Below are 20,761 nucleotides of genomic sequence, written 5' to 3'. Positions count from 1 at the left end.
TAAATGCCATTTTCAAATGTCAACTTAGCACCTGTTGGGGTTTTTTGAAATAAAATATGCCTTGAAACTAGTGCCTCCCAATTAGCACACATCTGAAGTGTAGTTGACACTGAACGCCTGTCTGGTCCCCCGCATTTGCTGCACTCCATTAAACCCTGTCCCACAAGCTGCTGTCCATGCACAGCCGTCCTCTCCTCTCCCTCACCCTTGCGGCACAGCTCCCGATCACCCTCACACCCCTGCCTCCCCAGCCAGGATTCCTCCATCCACATGCTCAAGCCAGAAAACACTAGGCACTGCTATGCTCTTTGGTCTCATTGGCACATGCGAGCCACCCAAGGCAGATCTTCTTGCCTGTGTTTCTCAGCTAATCATGGAGAACTTCTCTCCACTCACTGCCACTGCACTGGTCCATGGCACAGCCCCTGTCGTTGGACCAGCAGCCTCTCAGACCTGTGCACCTCACTGCACCTGTGAGCACTCTCATTGCCTACAACCCTTACCAGCCCGTTCTCCACAGAGATCTCCTCACTTGCTCCAAATCCTTCCAAAGATTTCCTCTACCAGACAGGAAGATCCCACCTATGTGACCTGGGGCCTGCTTCTTCCAACCCCTGTGCTCTCCATGAGCTGCTCACAAAGCCTGCTGAGTTCATGCCTATCAAGAAACCCAGCCATAATTTCTAACCAGAATTCTCTTCCTCTGACTGGTGCTGTGGTTTCAGTGTTTCAGTGTTCATGGTTTCCAATCCATGCGTTGGAGCCTTAGTTTCTGCACATGGCACTGCTGTGAGGCAGGGCTTGGAGAAGGTGTTTGGTCCCAGAACAGAGCCTCTTAGGTACACAAATGCCTTCTGGTGTGTGTGTAGGGAGGGGCGAGGGGGCAGTACTATGAGAGCAGGCTACTGCTCCCTGCTTTCTCTGGCTTCCTCTCCCATCACATGACCTGTTTTGTGCTTGCCCATGTGTTTTTCCACCTGGCAGCAGGATGTGAAGCAGCGAGTCCTTCACAGACTCATTTGCCCAGTATTGGGCTTCTTGGCCTCCAGAACCTTGAGTTAAATTAAACCTTTCCTCTCTATGTTACCCAACCTCAGGCATTCTCTTATAGCAACAGAAAATGGACTCACATACTTGATCACCCACTTCTCATGTAATTCAAATCAGAATTTCAATGTAATTCCCCTCAGAGAGGATCTAACCTGATGCAGCCATCTGATGCCTTTGGAACTTAGCACGCTGCTTCAATGATCAGAAAAGTGCTGACCACCACCTGGATTGTTCTTGACTGTTTCCTGCTTTATTTGGTGTCTGTAATTCCATGCCTCTCTAGGGTGTGGATTGCATGAAGTCAGTTCTGTGATCTGGCTTCCAGGAGCACACATAGAAGATTGTTAAATGAATGTGCTTTCCTGTGCTTTCAAGGAGTCTATAGCAAACAGGACAAGCAGCATAGCTCAGGTCAGGCAGAAATAGCACGTGGCAGTGTGTGGAAGCTCAGACCACTAAGACGGTGCTCAGGTCAGATCCACAAAGCACCTGGTGGCAGGGTCCCCATAGCAACAGGGAGTGTAGCTGTGGCTCAGAGATGGAGCTGAAGTCTCAGCCTATGGAGGAAAGAATGCTGATTCCTTGTGCCTGGGGCTTTCAGAGACTATATGTGTGACCTCAGTATTCAGCTCCTTCAGGAGCAACCACAGAAAAGATTACTTGCTTCTTTCCCTGGCCTCTCTTCCGGTCCCTCTGTTCTTCTGCCCAGGCCTGCTGACTGGCCCTCCCTCCTAGACCTCCCTAGGAATGTTGCTCCCTCCCAGCCCCATCCTTTCTACCCAGTATAGCTCTGTAATTCTTTGTACCTGCCATTCCCAGGCCTTTTAGCCTCCTGCCCCTCCCAGCCCTGTCTCTCCCTCTCACTCTCTGTACTGTGGCTTCTGTTCCACCTGCTACTCTCCCAACTTCACACCGAGCTCTTGGATTCACTGCACCCTGGACCCAGCATGATGTCCTATCCTCCCAGCACTGAGCATAAGGCCTCAGATGGAGAAAGCTACAAGGAGGTCACCAGGTCAGGCACTTTGCAGGCCTGAGTGTATTCAAGATGGGTCCCGGAAAAAAGGAGCTGGAGAACATCACACTCCATAGGAAAGGCGTGAGATGAGGGACTGGGATGCACTTTCCTATAATCAGACTCTGGCTTAAAAAAGGACTCATTGCCAAGAGCCTCTCCATTGCCAAGACAGCCTAAGAGCAACAGCCTGTGGGCAAGGTGCTGGCTGGAATGCCACTGGGCTGGTGGTGCAAAGGGGTGGGCTGGGGCTGTGGAGAGGGAAGAGAAGGAAGAGGAATCACTGCCTTTTTGTGGGCTCAATAAGTAGGCTACAGCTGGAGCCAAGCAGGGACCATGGCAAGGAAGGGTGAGCTACAGGCAGGGCTTGCTGATAGCTGAGGTGAGGCAAAGCTATCCTGGGTGTGGCACGGGACCTCAGCAGCCAGGGCTGCAGTTCTGCTGATGGGACCTCAGCAAGCCCCTCCACCTCCCCAAGTCCAAGTGCTCTGCACTCTTCCCTCTTATGTTTGTCTCTGCTACCCAAACCAGAAGACACAAGTCCCCTCAGCCCATCCATGCACAGGAAAACACTTGGAGGTATGCCTTACTGTTGTCCAAGTGGTTGGCCTTAATGATCTTCTCTGAGTAGTCAGAAATACTGGAGCATTCAATCTAGATAAGACAAAGAACAAAGGAGCAAGCAGTCAAAAAACCACAGCACAACTGCCACAGTTTGGGTCTTAGATGTCCCCCAAAGGCCTATCTATTGAAAGCTGGAGTGATGGCTAGGGTGGGGTTTCAACTTGACTGACTCTGGGATCCATTCTTGGGATTGGTGGAGCACACTTCTAGGTGTGTCTGGGGGTCATGGAGGCAAAGCCTTGGCGTCTACACCTGGCCCCTCATTCCTTCCGCTCTGGCCCTCTTGCACTGCACTGCTTCCCAGCCACTATGAACTGAGCAGCTTTGCTCTGCCGCATCCTTTTGTCATGGCGGCTCTGTACTGGAGCCACAGTTTGCAATCACGAGCAAATTAAACTTCTCCTCTCTTAAATACTGGGTGCTGGGTCCTGTTCCTCACCAATTAGAAAGTGACTAATGCAGCTTGTTCTCCAGACTGTGGTACTATGGTAGGTGAAGGAATCTTTAGGAGGTTAAAGGTTAGGCCACTGGGAGATAGGCTGGAAGGAGATACTGGGACCCTGAATCCTTCCTCTCTTTTCTCTTCCCACTTTCCATGAGGTGTTCCACCATGTGCTTCCACCAGGACCTTCTGCCTCACCACAGACTCAAGACAATAGAGCCAAGCAACTATGGATTAAAACTTCTAAAGCCATTAGTCAAACTTAGACCTTTCCACCTTACAAGTTGTTTGTCTCAGATAGTCTGTCAATGAAGAACTAAATAATACAATATCCAACACCAGTCTAGTGGACAGAGAAGCTGGGTCCCAGACTGGTGCAGTGACTTGCCCATTGCTGCACAATGCATTATGGCAAACTGAAAACCCCAGCTCACCTCTCTCAAGAGACCAAGACCTCGCTATGACTGTCTAGCATCGGAGCTGGAAACTCAAGAGGAGCCAGCAGGCCTTATGCTCCTGGCCAGAGGAAGCACACAGTGTGACCTCAGCGGAGGTTGTGGGAGGAAGAAGCAGGCAGAGATACTTCAGACCTCTATCCAGCCCCAGAATAAACATGGCACATTGCTGGATGGGACCTTCTGGAAGGTGCCAGGTCAGGGCCTGGTCTTAAGGTCTGTCCCACCATGCACACTCAGGTTAGCTTTCAACCCTTCCTAAGGTTTGGATATGTGTCCCCCAGGTGCTCATGCATTGAAAGCTTGATCCCCAACCCATGGTACAAGTGGGAGGTGGTGGAAGCATTAGAATGGAGGCTCTTAGTGAAGACTTCCAGTCACTAGGAGTATGCCTCGCAGGAGATATTGGAATGCCAGCTCTTTCCTCCTCTTCTTTCATTGTTGGCTGTGACAGGACATCTTTCTTCACCACGATATACTTCCTTGCCATAGACTCCAAAGCAAAAGAGGCATGGACCGAAACCTCTGGCTATGAAATAGAACAAACTTTCCCTCTCCTTAAATTGTCTCAGGTATTTTATTATGGTCATGGAAAGCTGATTAGCATAACTTTTCTCAATTTCATCTATTTTCGAGACCCCAATCTTGGAAAGAATTTATTCCTTTTAACCAGGAAGTCTTTCTAGGTTCTCAGATCTCCTAAGCAAAAGGCCAAAGTATTCGAAAGGGTCACAAGCATCACCTGAGAACAGGACCTCATGGACATGGTTGGAGGCCAAGCCAAAGCTGGGGTTAGAGGCCCTGATATGGTGTCAAAGGGTGCTGGAAACATAGTGGCACCCGCTCAGAATTGTCCCAACTTTCATAGCTGGCCTTTTCAGAGAGGCTGACCCCACCTCAGATGGCCCCAGTGCCTCTGGAAGTGACCATTCCCTTCAGAAGCCATCACAAATGGGCACTGAGGAGGCTTCTGACAATCTTCATCAATGCTCACTTTTGGGCTTGAAAGGGGTCAGATCACTGTTAGAATGACATGAGGGATGGGCCCTGGCCAGGGCTCAGCATCAAAGGACCTGCCCTCCTCTGGGCTCCCAGGCCTGTAGCATCAGGTTTTACTGTGTGATGGTAATGATGATGATGATAGTGATGGTGATACGACTGCCCTTGGGTATCAGGAGTTCCTTCTCCTCTATAAACATCTCAGCTGTGAGGGTATTGATGGTGATGATGGCAACAGTGATGATGGTGACAAAGGTGACGTGACCTATCTTTGAGAATGGGGTGGCCCTTCCCCTCTACACACAATTCAGCTGTGATGGTAGTGAAGATGACGATGGTGATGACAGTGATGGTGACGATGGTGATGGTGGTGGTGACAGTGATGGTGGTGATGAAGATGATGATGGTGATTGTGGTGGTGATGATGGTTATGATGATGATAATGGTAGTGATAGAGATGATGGTGCTGACGACAATGGTGATAGATGATGAAAATGGTGATGATGGTCATAATGGTAGTGACAGAGATGATGTTGAGGTGATGATGATGGTGACGATAGACATGATGGTAATGGTGATACAGATGATGATGATGGTGTGATGGTGATGATAACGGTAGTGATAGAGATGATAATGATGACAGTGATGATGGTGACAATGGCGGTGATGGTGTAGATACAGATGACTATGATTATGATGAAGGTGCTGATGGTGATTATACTGATGGTGATGGTGGAGATGGAGATGATGATAGTGGGGATGACAATGATAATGTAACAGAGATGATGATAATGATAGTGATGATTATGTTGGCACGGGGAGACCCAACCCCTCTACATATGTCTCAGCTGAACATGTAAAGCCAAGATAAGTCTGCGATGTGCTGAGAACAGCCTAGGCTTCTGAGCGAAGGATGAAGGAGGAGCACTCTCCTATGGGAGCCACAGGAGCAAATGTTGGAAAAGGGGTTGCAAAGAGACCTACGCAGCTCCGCCCACTCCAGAGCCCTGGTTCCCCACGGCAGCTGCAGGTTGGCCCAGCTAAAGACACGGAGGAGAAAGCCTCAGAATGCTGTTCCACTCGCCAAGGCCTCTGTCAATGGGCCAACTCACATGCATGCTGAGTTTGATTATAGTTTTATCTTTCATTTTGACCAGATTAACTCCAATCTTCTTGGCCCTAGACCTATTGCATTTTCCAAATGTCAGCCAGCAGTTCTAAATATTTTTCCCTGGTTTCTTTCCAGCTCCAGACATCTCCAACTCCTCTTTTTCTGGGATGTGTGACTGTGTATGTATGAGTGGAAATGGGTCACCTTCACTGAAGGAGTTCTGAAGTGGCCAAAGTGGCAGGACTTTCCCTGAAAGGAAAAGGAACAATGTCTTGTTCTCTCCTAGAACCCAACCTCAACTTTAATAAAAGAATTCTAAGCATTTGCCACATGTAAGGCACCATTCTAAGCTCTTTCTGTATGCGTGATCCTCACAATCACCTTAAGGGTAAGGTATTTTTATTATGCCCATTTTATAGATGGGGAAACTGAGGAGTGAATTGTGCAAGGTCACACACAGTGTTGGGAGAAGCAGAGATTCAAACCAGAGCTCACCTCTATAACCACACCACACTGCTCTCAGGTCAAGAGGATAAGTACAGGGTGTGCTTTGGAAAGACAGAAGTCCTCCACCAACGTACACAGTCATGGGGCAAGGGACCAGGTGATGCCTTGGTGACAGGAAGCCTGCCTGCCTCTTGCAAGTCATACTTGATTTTCTCTACTCCTGCTCAAAGCTGCGGCTCCAGCAAAAGAGATGGAGCACAGCTGGGGATGTGGCTCAGTGGCAAAGCACTTGCTTAGCTTGCTGAAGCCCTGAGTTTGGTTCCCAGCACCACAAAAACATAAAGAAAGAAATATGGATGTGTGCTTCTAGAAAGGGCCAGAGAGGCAGAAGCAGGGGCTGGAGTGAAGGAGGGTGTGGCATGCTCACCCCAAACACTTTCTTGGCCCCTGCTTTGGCAGCAAACATGGACAAGATCCCAGTCCCACTCCCCACGTCCAGAACCACTTTGTCCTTGAACACATGCTTGTTGTGGTACATGGAGTTCCGGTATGTGAGTGTCCGCACCTCATCCTTGAGCATTTCCTGCAGTGGGAGGAAAGGAAAACAATATGAACAACATGTCTGAGGCTCTGAGATACCTGGGAGTGCCCAGGATTGCAGACTCATGGACCACTCCAAGAAATTACTCAAGAACCACAATAGTATCACTCGGTAAAGTCACCGATGAGTACTGTGGGACACCTGGGCTGGAGATTACCACAGCCACGCACATTAGCCCAGCTTTAAAATTCAGCACAGAAAGATAGCTTGATACCACCAAGAGAGACATTCAAGCCCAGAGCCAGGGAGCCTCCAATTTACCAAAGGGCAAAAGGAAAGATCACTTCAACCCTGCATTAAAGTTTTAAGTTCAACCTGAAGTATAACTTGTCACCATGATCATTTAACAGGTTTTAAAATATTTTTAATGGTTTTTTTTTTTGTTTCTAAGATAGAAAACATGTTTTTCTACCTAGAATTAACTGCTTTGCAATAAGAGAGGAATCAGACAACCTGTGAAATTCATCTCTAGTCCAATGAAAACATGATTAAGCTGTGAGGCAGGGGTCACAGGCTGTTCAAGGTATGAATAAGCGTGTTCAGCGATCGCATCACCAACTGTAGTGGGCTGGTTTTTAAAAAGAATAAATTAACTTTATTGGAGTGTAATTTTCACACCATAAAAAGCACAGTCATGCATCACTTAGTGCTGAGATACTTGGGAAATGTACGTGTAGGTGATTTTTATCACTGTGTGAGCATCTCACAAGCTAAGATGCCATGACATTACCATGATATGATCCCACAGGACCATGGTCATACACTCAGTCCATCCCTGTCTGAAAAGGTGTAGCATAACACATAACTGTAGGTGGTTCTGTGGAAGGACTCAGACAAACACACACCTGTGTAACCATGACCAAGATATGCAACATCCCCTTGACCCGGAAGTTCTTCATGTCCCTTGCAGCTAATCCTCACCCCTAGTCTACAAAGCCAATGACTTGCTTCCTCCTGCCTATAGCTGATGTAAATCAAGTCATGGGGTCTGTGCACTTTCCAGCCCGACTGCTCTCACTTAACATGAAGTTTTTGAGTGCCATTTATGTTACGGCGTAACCCCAAACACTGGTCTTTTCTGTTGTTGTTCTTGCTGTTGTTAAATAGTATTCCATTTTAATGAATTTATCATAATTTATTTTTTGACTTTTTAAATTTTTTTTATTAGTACCTATTTGCAGTACATAATGATTACATTCACGGTTGGGAACTGGTACATGCGCATAACGCATCCTAATTATTGTGATGTTCCCTTCTCTTCCCTCCCTCCCATCTTTTCTTGAGAAATATTTGGGATTGTTTCCAGCTTTTTGTTATTATGACTCAAACTACTATAAGTACCCTTATATGAGTATCTGGGGATGTATGTCTCTATGTGCTTAAACACCTACGACTGAATTTTCTGGATCTTAGGGTAGGAGTGTGTTTAACTTTGTAAGAAATTGCCATTTTTTTCAAAATGGTTATTGCATTTTATGTTCCCATCAGTAATGTCTGCGAGTTCATATTGCTTCATATCCCAGAGACTCAGTACTATCAGTCTTTCTCTTCATAGCCACTCTAGTGGACATGAACTAATCTCCTGACCTGCATTTCTTTGGTGGCTATTAATGTGGATCATGTTTGCAAGTGCCTGTTGGTTCTTCATAATTATCTTTTTTGAGATGTTTGTTCAAGTCCTTTGTTGTCTTTTTATTAGCTGTCTGTTTTGTCCTTACTGAACTTTAGGAGTTGATACATCCTAGAAACAAGTCCTTTTTGTCAGTTATACAAAGTTTATTGGATCTTTTCTCCAAAACCTGTGGTTTGTTTTTCCATTTTCTTAATGATGTTGCTTGAATTAGTTTTTAATTTTGATGTACACCAATTTTTAGGGATTTTTATTTTAAAGAGAATAAAACAGAATAAAGCCAATCAAAACAAAACAGTGTGATACAGGGTTTCAAAACAAGATAATAGGAAATCAACAGTGGCTACCATAATGCCTCTTGTTGTCTTCAAAATAGCTGTGCATACCTTCAGACATAGAAAAATCAAATAAAACATAATAGAATAGAACCAATAAAAACAAAACAATGAACACAATATAGGACTTCAAAACAAGATAATAGTAAATTCAAACTGGCTACCATAATATATCTTATTATCTTTGAAATACCTGCTCATGCCATCAGATATAATAAAATCAAACAAGACAAAACAGAATAAAACCAAACAATAAAAATGACACAGGACTTTAAAACAAGATAACAGGGAATGAACAATGGCTACCACCTTTAGAAGGAGATTCCCCACTGATGCTATACTGCGCATTGTTATCCTCTGAATAGATGATCACATTACTGGCTTTAGGCCTGCAAAGCCAATCAAACACTAAACACTACTAACATTGTATTTTTACTTCAGTAGCTATCATCTCAGCCTGTGTTTCTCTGAATCAGCCAGTTGCTTACAGGCGGTCAGGTTGGAGACAAAACTTGGCTCTTCTTGTTTCCCAACCTGCATGCCAGAAGGGGCTGGAATCTGCTTCTCCTCGTTGCCCATGCATGGCACTGACTCATAGGAAGTGGCTGGCTTCTTTTTTATCTTCCCTGCAGCCTGCAAAATGGCACCAACTCACAGGAAGGGGCTGGCATCTGCATCTCCTCCCCTTGGCCCAAGCCTAGTGCCCACTCACAAGAAGTGGATGGCTTCTTGTTCTCCTCCCCATGATTTGTAAATGGCAGAGCTTCTCTTCTTCTTCTTCTTTTTTTTTTTTAGCTTATCATTAGTACTTTCTGTGTCCTATAGAATCTAACCCAAGATCACAAAGAGTTTGCTATGTTTTCTACCAGAAGTTTTATTGTTATAACTTTTGTTTTTAGGTCTTTGGATCATGTCACATTAATTATTTTGTACAGTATAACTTAGGGAGTCACTTTTTTATCCAAAGAAATAATTAAGCACTATTTGTTGATTTCCCTTGTTGAATTACCTTGACACCTTTGTCAAAATCAGTAAGTCTCCATGTATAGAAATTGATATAGCAATTTCACCCTACTAGATTATTGTAACTTTTAACTTTGAAGTAAAGGAGTGAAAGTCTTCCAATTTATTTCTTACCTTACAAGATTATGTTGTTTTGTCTAGGTACTTTGTATTTCCATAGAAACATTAGAATAGGTGTGTTAATTCAGGATAATATTTAGGATATTCATTGGAATTGCACTGAATGTATAGCTAAATTTGGGGAGAATTGACATTCTAGAAAAACTGAGTTTCACAAGCTAAGAATATGATAATAGATTTCTACTTATTTAGGTCTTCTTTAACTTCTCTCTGAAATGTGTTATAAGTTTCCTTCATTAAGTTTACTACTTTACAGTAGTGCATTTGACATTTAAAAAATATCCCACTGACTTGTATTTTACAGTCTTGCTCCCCTCCCACTTTAGTTCTAATAGAATTTTCTGGAGTTTTTTAGTGCACTTTTTATTTTTCAACGTTAAATCTTGTGACTTATGAATAAAGATAACTTTATTCTTTTTGTATCTGTATTTTTACTTTTTCTATCCGGATTTTATTTTTATTAATACAAATTTGCAGTACATAATGTTTGCGTTCCTTTACGGAGTTGGTGTGTGTGTATGACACATCTTAATTGCTTTTTTTTAATCCCCTTTCCTTCCCTTCTATCTCTTGATCCCTTTCTCATATGAGAAAGATCTATCTGTCTACTTTCTATTATCCATCTTTTTTTTCTACTTCATTTATAATTTGGGTTTCTCATATAAAAGAAACCATGAGATGTTTAACTTACGGATCTGGTCTACTTCACTTAACTTTATGACCCAAAGGGGTGTCCATTTTTCTACAAATGGCCCACGCTTATCCTTCTTTACGGCAAAGTAAAACTCCATTATGTGTAAATATACACTTTCTTTATCCTCTCATTTATAGAGAAACATACAGACTGTAGCTATTGTGAATGGAGATGCTAAAAACATGGGTATGCATATATCACTGTCACACGATTTCTTTAACTCTTTCAGAAAGATACCTCGAAAAGAAATAGCTGGGTCAAATGGAATTTTTAATTTTAGCTTTTTGAGGAACCTCTATTACAATTTCTATAGTGATTTACTAATTTACATTTCCACCAATGATAGAAAAGTGTTTCCCCTGCAGAATTTGTGATTATTGAACTTCTCTCTGGGATAAAATGGAATCTCAGTGTTGTTTTAATTTGTATTTCTTCAATGACCAGTGAAGTTGAGCATTTCTTCATGTATTTATTTGCCATTTGTACTTTTTCTGTGAAGTCTCTTCATTTCACTTGCCCATTTTTTGATTTGATCTTTTATTTTGGGGAAACTAATTTATTTTAGTTCTTTGTGTATTCTAGATATCAGTCCTCTGAGGCTTAGCTGCTAATTTTTTTTTTCATTCTGTAGGTTGTCTCTTGACTTTTAGTTGTTTCTTTTGCAGCACAGAATCTTTTTAATTTGATATGATTCTATTTATTGATTTGGTGCTATTTCCTACGCAACCAGGGTCTCTTCCTGTGCCTGTGGCATCAAGAGTTCCACTTACTTTATCTTCCAGAAGCTTAAGTGATTCTGGTTTAGCACTTAGTTTTTGATGCATTTTGGTTTTAGTTTTGTACATGGTGAGAAATAGAGGTCTAGATTGAATCTGTTACACGTGGATAGCTAGTTTTCCCAGCACCATATATTAAATAGGTTGTCTTTCTCCCAACGTGTTTGATCCCTTTATAAAAGATCAAATAGTTAAATATGCTTGAGATTGTCTCTACATCCACTATTCTGTTTTAAATGATCTTCATGTCTGTTTCTGTGCCAGTTTCCTGCCATTTTTATAACAGTGACTTCATAATATAACTTCAAATCTGGGATTGTGAGGGCTCCCCATTTATGCTTGTTACCCAGGATTATTTTTGCTATTCTGGGTCTCTTCTAATTTCATAAGAATTCTAAGATTGGATCCTCTAGTTCTGTGAGGAATGCTATTTTGATTGGGATTTTGATTTTGATTGCATTAAATCCATACAGCCTTCTGTCTTAATTCTGCCTATCCAGAAACAAGGGATATCTTTCCATTTTCTGATGTCGTCTTTGATTTCCTTTTCCAGATTACAGAGGGTTTCCTTTCTTTTGTTTTTGCTTTTCCTCTTGTCTTACTACACTGAGGACTGCTGGCAAAATGTAGAACAATTGCACAAGATAGAAAATCCTCCTTTGCTTCAATACCTAACATGTTACCATTAAGTATGATTTTAGCAGCAGGCTTTTCACAAATATCTTTTATCAGACTGAAGAAATCGAGAGCTTTTGTCACGAATTCATACTGAGTTTAGCCATGTATGATTTCTACACTTGTTGAGATTGTACATAACCTTTCTCCTCTATTCTGTTGATGTGTTGGACCCACCTGATTGGTTTTCAGTATCAAATTAACAGTTTGTTACGTCTGCAAATATTGGTATCAACACTTAGAGGGATTTTGATCTATAACTTCCTCTCAGCCTCTCTGGTAATAAAAATTACTTGGGTTCACATCATAAATTAAGAATTTTTCTCCTCTTGGGAAAGTTCATGAAACTGGTATTTTCTTCTTTCAGTGTCTGATATCATTCACCAGTAAAACCATATATCCTGGAAATGTTTTTTTATTTTTATTGGAAGTTATTGATTCAATTTATTCAATTGATTAAAAGCTATTTCAGCATCTTATATCTTTATATCTCAAAAGTCTGTTTTCCCAGTGAATTTATCCATTGCATCTAAGGTGTCAAATTTATGAGCCATAATAGCCACTAATTTCCTGCTGAATAGCTACTGATCTCTATGTCCTTATCTCCATTTATGATATTTTCAAGAAACACTTATTATTTATTCAATTATTCAAATGAGATTTGATAATGCTGAGCATACAAATTAAGAGGAAGATGTAATTGATCATTCCTTTGTGGTGGTAAAATTGATCATTTTTTCATTTATCATATAATCAGTATATTCTCCAATTTTTTTCTTGATCACTATACATGAGTGCTATTAAGTTAGTCTTTTTGTTTTTTGAAAATTAACGTTTTGTTTCATGTTATTCTCTATTTGACTTCTGTTTCATGAACTTTAGCTGGCAGGTTATTTATTTAATTTCTTAGGTCTTTGTTCTTCTTTCTATAGTTTTATACAGTGGAAGCTTTGTCATTGATTGTATATTTTTTTCCTAATGTCAGCATGCAAAGCTATGAATTTCCCTCTAAAGATTACTTTAGCTATATTACACAAATTTTTATACATTGCCTTTTTATTGTCATTTATTTTAAAATATTTTCTCTTTTGCTTTCTTCTCTGGTGCATGCATTATTATGAAGAATGCTTCTTAATTTCCATTTATTTAGAAGTTTTGTTTTATTTTGTTTTCTTTGTTTTGTTTTGTTTTTGTACCGGGGATCAAACTCATGACTTTGTGCTTGCCAGACAGGTGCTTTGCTGCTGAGTGAGCTTTTCTTGATAACACTGCTTTTGGTTTCCAATTTCATTCATTACGACCAAAACAAAGACTATTCCTCATGATTTCAATTTTTGAAGGTGATTGAGATTTGTTCCCCCTGGAGAATGCTTCCATGTGTACTTGCAAAGCACGTGTCTTCTGTAGTTCAAGGGTACCATTTAGGATGACTAGGCCAAGCAGCTTTTACTCTGTTTAAATTCTCTGTACTTGTATGGATTTTACCATGTATCTGTTATCAGTTACCATGAGAACAGTGTTAAAAAATGCTTCACTGTGCCTGAGAATTTGTCTTCTGCTCTTTTAGCTCTATGGGCCTTCCTTTACTCACGTGTTTTGGAGCTCTGTACACAGCGGTGTGGCAGCCTCCCAGGATGTTTCCTAGGCCGGGCTAAATGGCAGCTCTCAGAACTCACTTTCTCTCAGGTTTCCAGTTAGGGCGGATCACAAAAGAGGCTTCAGTAAGATATGATATGTAGAAAGAAAACAGAAACCCTCTGAAGCCTAGGTGCTACTTCCTCTTCTGTCCCATGGTTGGCATTTTTTGTGTTTTTAGAAGTCAAACAAAGTGGAGTTTAATCTGATCATGTTCACTTTAAGTTTTAAATACTTTCAAAGAAAGCTCAAGTCTCTCTTCCCCAGGAGATCTTTGACAGGCCAGACTGCAAGATGGGATCCCTAGATCTGGCACAGAGCACAGCACATAAAAGATGCTTAGTTAACAGAAAGACAGATTATTCAGTGTGCATCTAAGCACACAGATGCTGGAGCTAGGATCCATGCATTCAAACCATATGTGCACTGCTACTGAGCCTCAAGTTACCTCATTTATCTGCTGTTCCTCAATTTCCTTACCAGGACAATGGAATCATAACAACACCTACTTCATACAGTTGTTATAGTGATTTTTAGAAAATGTAGTATGTTTTACTCATAAGTGAAATAAATCAAACTCACATGTATCAATACCGAATAGTTTCCATAGTGTAAGAAATGATAAGAATACATAAAAGTATGTGGTAATCATGATTCCCCATTATATTGCTATGAAGCCTTATAATGTTTTCACTCATTAATTGGAGTGCTTTTATTCTGGGTTGTTTGATTTTATTGTCTGTGAAGCTATTTTGAAGAAAACAAGACATCATAATAGCTAGTGCTGATTTAATATCATCCTGTTTTGAAGTCCCATCAAGCTGTTGTTCTTCTGTCTCCATTAGTTTTGTCATGTTGTATCTTATTGGATTTTATTATATGGATAGTGTAAACAAAAATTTTTATAGGCAAAGAGATAATATAGAAACCATTGTTCATTTCCTGTTAGTTGGTTCTAAATAACCTGTAATACTTTCATTCTCTTGAATGGTTTCACACTCTCTTGATATGTTTGATATTATAATATACGAAGTTATACTCAAATATTTCAAGGAAAAGAGACACTATGGTAACTACTATTATGTCGTTATCTTGTGGTGAAACATGATGTTGCTTAAATTGTTCTGTTCTGACCTGTATTGTTATGTTGTTATGTTCTCTTTTATCTCAATCTCCTTTTTTAAAATTTATTTATTTTTATTATTTTTTAATTAAGGGAAAAATAAATAAAAAATAGCAAGATATACTACAGTAACTTTTTTGATTTCCTATTAACTTGATTTGAACCCCTGTATTGCTCTCACCATCTTGTTTTGAATGATTTTACTCTATTTTGTTTTGTTTGATAGTATCAAGTTTGAGGTTATAGGCAACTATTTTGAAGGCAATAAGATTCACTATGATGCCCATTTTGGTTTGACTATTATCTTCTTTTGAAGTTCTGTAATGTCTCCAATGTCTAGGTTTTATTGGTCTTGTTCTGTACTGTTTTGTTCAATTTTATTATACCTAATGATAAAGGCAATTCTTTTTAAGGTAGCAAGAGGCATTATGGTAACTACTGTTGATCACCTTGTATTCTGTTTTTACATCATGTACTATGTCCATCCTTTGTTTTGACTGACTCTGTTTTGTTTTGTCACATTTGGTTTTATTCTCTTCCAAAAAAAAGTAATAAGAACTGTGGGAGTAATAAAACCCAAAATGTGTAGTTGTTACTGTAAAAAAGAGAGGAAAAGAAAGTGCTCTAAAACATACAACTGCATGTATATTTGTGTGTAAGATAGATATCCATATTACTGAGTTTTTGTTGGATCATTGAACACAACTGTTTGCAGTCTCACCGTTTGAATGTCCACTTTGTGTGCTTTAATTTTGTAACTTGAACAATTATTTCTAAGATGACAATATGTAATCTATTAACTAGTGATTCCTTACTGTTTATTTTTTTGAAATTCTGTATTACTTGTATGCTTTTTGTTTTGTTTTGTTTTTCTTTTTAAATAAATTTTTTTGAAATTCTGTATTACTTGTACACTTTTTCTGTTTTGTTTTTTTTTCTCTTTAAATAAAATTTTTTTAAAAAGTAGTATGTTTCCCAAAACTGTTAGCTCTGGATCTTTCTGATAACCACAGCTCTCTCCTTCATCCATGCAAGGAAGTAGTTTGAAGTGAGAAGGCAACGGAGAAAAATAAAGACAAAAGCATCAGAATTGTCCCTCTCATCACAGCCACAGGTAAAGGTCCTAGCTGTCTCTCCCAGCCTGGCTGAGTACCTCTAGAGACACCCTTATTGCTAATGAGGTGCACCCCATAGGCCCTGCTCTATCGTTGACTTCTGTCACTTCTTTGGCTCCTGTAAATGCTAGGTGGACAAAAGTGGTGCCTTACAAGGCCATCGCTATCTACCCCATGAAAATGAAAAGCTCTCTTCCATGCAGTGCCACACTTTGGCCATTCCTGGAGTCCACAGACAACAAAGACACTGCAGACAAGAACATGTCACCCTGTTGAATGTAGCTCCCAGTCCTGGCCAGGGATAACTTCGCCTCGCAGTTTTCCTGCCCACTGAACTCAGGACAGCTCATCAACTAATTGCCAGGAAACGAGGCCCTGGAGATTCTGTTTCAATAGAACCTGTAGTAAGATTGTCAAAGGAGGGAGCTGGCCAGCCACGGGAATGGTGCCCAGGCCAGGCTGTGGGAGCACAGCCACACTGGCTGGGACTCTGCTCCAGGCAAGGCACCAGGCAGGTGAAGAGGGCCAGAGGTGAGAAGCGGAGCTGGGCTTGGGAGGTCATGCTCCCATAGAGCTGCCCCTGCTCTCTGGGGGAAAGCCCCAGGATGCACACCTCTGCCACTTCTGCTCTGGCTCAGAATTTAATTCTCCTCAGAGAGGCCTGGGGTTGGAAGACCTCCAACTTCCTCTAGCTGGGCTCTGCCTTCCAGAGGCTGGATACTGAACATCTCGGCAAGAGCTGTCAGATGGGAAGAGAAATGTTCCACGTTGCCTTGCAGACATTCCTTGTTTGTGCACAGACTGCTCCAGCCAATTCATCGTCCTATGTTTCCACAACACACTGAACACTGTTAATCACTGGCTGGCAGTGCTGCCCCATCACCCATAAGGAGAGGACAGCCAAGCAGCCACTTTCCTTGGACAGTAAAATCAGGTCCTAGGCAGACCATAAAGGAAAGGCATTGCCACCAGCTGTCTGGCACCAATCAGAGATCCTTGATGCTTGATAACAGGACATAAAAGGACCCTTGCTGTGCGCAGATCCACATCTGTCCCAGTCTTTCATGCCAATGATCTTGGAGATCAAAATCAGAGTGGAGAGGTATCTCAGGGGAGAAGGAAGGTAATCTAGCAATCCCGGTATTAAAGGACCCATGCATTTTCTTAGCAGCCAGGCTACAGAATAGTCTAAAGCAGCAGAAGAAAAGATTCAAGCTAGTTGTGCAGAAGCACTTCCCAATGAGAAGGTGCTTAATTTGCTAAGGACACAATGACTTGCTCATCCTTTTGTCTGCTGCTCCATTTGTACATGTTTATATATGCTTATGCTTAAGTTTGATTTTCTTTCAAAACTGAGGGAACCTGACCTGGTAGTTTGTGGTCCTTGGGGTCCACATACCCTTCTGGTGTTGGTACCTGTGCAGACCAGGTGTCCCCTGAGAGACTGGATTAGCACCAATGTGAACATACTTTTGTAAAGCAGACAGCATGCCAAGAACTGGGTCCCACGCTGGAACTCCAAATTTGAAGGAATTCATAGATCAAAAGAGCCCAAGAGACCATGTCCAGGGGTGCTGCAGAATTCAGAGGGAGGTTCACGGGGTACATGTGCCCGGGAATGGGGAGGCAGCCTTGAGGTGAGTGTCATTATTGGTTGTTTGCAACAGGGGATTTCAGGAACCTCAAGGGGAGGCATTTGGGTTCCTGGTCTCTCTTCCCAGGAATCTACCTGCAAGTGAGTTCCCAGAGCTACAGGCCAGCTGGAACTTGTCCCATTGACATGCCTCTGAATTAGGAACAAGGTCTTGAGGAGAAGGAGCTTTTGAATGAGTGCCTTCTCCCTCCCAGAGCCTCACACAGACCTAGATAGGGCCCTGTGAACCCCATCATCTCCCCAAGAAGGTGCAGAATGAAGGAAAGTGCAGCAACCCACCACTGGCCCTCACAGGGAATTGGCTCCCCTCTGGGGCCAGGACCTTGGATCTGAACCCCATTCCTAGCCCATGGCCCTGCAGGCCCCAGCCCAGTGATTGGACATGGAGAGCAGCTCTCAAGGCAGGCTCACCAAAGTTTGAGCCTCCCTGGAGCAAATGAGGCTGAACCCTATTCCAGAAGCAACTGAGGGGCTACAGGAACATATGATTCCGTGGGTCTGGGCTAGGAAGGAAGGGAGAAAGGAAGATTATTTTCAAGGCTATTTTATGTTGTGGTTAGGAATAAAGTTCTTAGAGCCAAAGTGTGAGTTTAAATTTCTAGTTCCAAGCTCACTAGGCAAGTTTTATGCAAAGAAATATCATGAACAATGAGGAGTGATCCAAGTGTTGAGATCTTAGACCATCTGTAAAATGGGACAGGCGATAATGCTAACCTGGTAGGGTTCCCCTAAGGAATAAATGAGCCAATGACACACAATGTTGCAACAACACCCAGGATTCAGCGGCAGTGCCACCACTGAAAAGCAGGCAAAGCTTATTGCAGGTATCCAGGAAGGGGAGCTGGAAGACTTGTCTTGAAAGTGCTCTTACATAGCAAGCAAATGTTTTCCTTTTTCAGTATTTTCTTCCTACTGTGAGGGGATCATAGAAATATTTTCTTTCGAGGTGAATGGGATTAAATGAAATGATACATATTTAGGCTTAGAGCTATTCACCACACTTAGTAAACAATAAGTGGTAGTTGTCTGTTTGGGGTGGCTCAGGAGCATAATGCAGGGGGAAATGAGAAAGAGTATCTGGGGGTCATTATGCTCCCTTTGTAGCTGAGCAGCCTCAGATAGGAGGCTGCATTCTAAACCATGGCTAAGTGTGCCAGGCATTTAGATCTAGGAACTTCCAGAGAATTCGGGTGTTAGCCTGGGGCCAGATTACCAAGGGATCATTCTGCATCTCTTCTCCTGGAGGTGCTCATTGGCCAAAAGGACAGATATCATGACCTTCAAAGTACTGTTTCAGCCTCAGGACTCTGGGTGCAATGGACAACACCATTCAGTCCTCAGTAGATACCCTTGGCTTATGATTGGGAAGAGACACAGAGGCCATAAGGTAAAACAAATAACACCTATACGTCCATGCCATGTGCTTTCCATCTGAAGGTTGAATATACTTGGCCTGCTCACCTGCTCCAGGTCTGGCTCTGACCCTCCCAGAAGGACACACAGGACAGAGGGGGCCAGAAGCCTGGAGGCACTGGAAGAACTCACTTTATGACAGTACACAGAACCATATATTTGAATATACTATGTTGCCTCTTTTTTTTTTCCAGTACTAGAGATTGAACCCAGGTCCTTTACACTTTTTCGTCTTTGCTTTTTTCATCTTGCCACATTGTCAAGACTGGACTTGAACTTGAGATCTTCCTGCTTTGGCCTGCCAGAGTGCAGGAACCACAGACATGCACCATCACATCAAGCTACTGTGCTGCCTCTAAATAATCCCAGCATGTCCCATTTGCCTGGCCCCCAGGTTTTACCTCATGGATCCCAAAGTGAGCATAGGAGTCGAAGTAATAATCTCTCGATGTCATCTCCTCTGGGTTCAGCAGCTTGGACATCTTGCCCCGGCCTGGGCAGCTGGGTTGAGTGGACACATGATGGACACATTGCACAGGCTTGGGTGGGATGACAGGCTGAGGGGGCTGGGAGGGGGGACTGCTCACCTGAAGGAAGTGAAAGGGCCTGGGGTTAGTGGAGACAAGGAAGTCCCGCCCTCTAAGGATCCTCTTCCCTCCCTCTCCTCTCCAGACCCTAAACAGCTGCAGCAAGCAGGCCTGCTGAAGGATTGGTGGCTGCACTCTGCTTCCTGACAGACTTATGGCTGGGAGTGGCAGGGAGGTGTCATGCTACTGATGAGCCAAACAAACCCGGACTGAGCCCAGGTGTAGTTCTTATGCGCTGGGTGACCTGAGTTGATCTAGGCCTGTTTCCATAGCTGTTACATTGGAAAAACATTTTCCCACAGAATGAAATAGGAAGCACTAGAGAAAAACAAAGATGTACAGCACTGCAGGTGGTTAAAAATGTAGACTCCAGAACAGTCTCCTGGGCCTTGAGATTCTGTGATCTGGGAATGGGTCATCTTTCAAGGATTCATGTACTGGAGGCTGTACCCCATGTGTTAAGAGATAGGGACAGTAAGAGGTAGAGCCCACTCTTGGTACTCTTAACACCGTCTAGCCCAGATCTCTATTGCTGCTGTCCATCACTCTATTGGCCCCCACATCCTCCAGGCTACAAGAGGAGGGAGAAAAAGATTCCTCCTGGAGCTCAGGGGAAAGTTCAAACTCGTCTGCAGAACACATCCTCTCCCCAGCATCCACGAGACTCAGATATGCAAGATTTCAAAGGAGGCTATGGGTAGAGCTCAGTGGTAGGATGCTTGCCTACCACACATGAGGCCCTGAGTTAGATCCCAGTGAGAGAAAGAGACAGAGAGACAGACAGAGACAGAGACACAGAGAAAAAGAGAGAGAGACAAAAAGAGAATGACAGAGACAGAAATACCCAATATCTGGTCTCCCCAGGCTGAGAATCAGGGCTCCAGGATCCTATCCTGGATCTCCCAAACTTAAAAATAGATCTTGGGAGCAGATAACAGTGACTGACTGTTCAAACTCTAGGACCATGTTGCCTGGGTCTGAGACACAGCTCTACTGTTCACTGGCTGTGTGACTTTAGGAAGTCACCTGTCTCCATCTTGCCTTAATTTCCTCCTCTGTAAATTACAGAACATAAATAAAAGCTGCCTGAAAGAATTGTCAAGACTTATATGTGTAAAACCTTTAGAACTCCTCCTGGCACATACGAAGCACCTAATTGAACTTACTATTATTATTACTATTGTTTCAATCATATAAATTCATGTCCCTGTTCTGTGTCTCAATTTTCTCATCCATG

At 42.6% G+C, this 20,761-nt stretch overlaps 1 protein-coding gene across 4 annotated transcripts in view; it reads right to left on the bottom strand.

Annotated features, from left to right (window-relative positions):
• Prmt8 (protein arginine methyltransferase 8) overlaps positions 1-20,761 on the bottom strand; it is a 94,442-nt gene that overhangs the window by 40,713 nt on the left and 32,968 nt on the right. For 2 of the 4 annotated variants that reach the window (XM_063237689.1, XM_063237690.1), the window contains exons 2-4: positions 19,339-19,524; positions 6,571-6,726; positions 2,656-2,719 (exon numbers count right to left, since the gene is read on the bottom strand). In XM_063237689.1, the coding sequence (XP_063093759.1) occupies positions 2,656-2,719; positions 6,571-6,726; positions 19,339-19,524 (406 nt within the window). The remainder of the gene's footprint in view (positions 1-2,655; positions 2,720-6,570; positions 6,727-19,338; positions 19,525-20,761) is intronic. The other 2 variants (XM_063237691.1, XM_063237692.1) reach the window with 2 other exon arrangements.

This window comes from Cavia porcellus, unplaced genomic scaffold, assembly GCF_034190915.1.
Source record: "Cavia porcellus strain 051 isolate PalLab524CR breed Dunkin Hartley unplaced genomic scaffold, mCavPor4.1 scaffold_27, whole genome shotgun sequence".
Taxonomy (NCBI): Eukaryota; Metazoa; Chordata; class Mammalia; order Rodentia; family Caviidae; genus Cavia; species Cavia porcellus.
The sequence above is the reverse complement of the archived record's forward strand: the minus strand, read 5'-3'. Positions and strand labels throughout refer to the sequence as shown.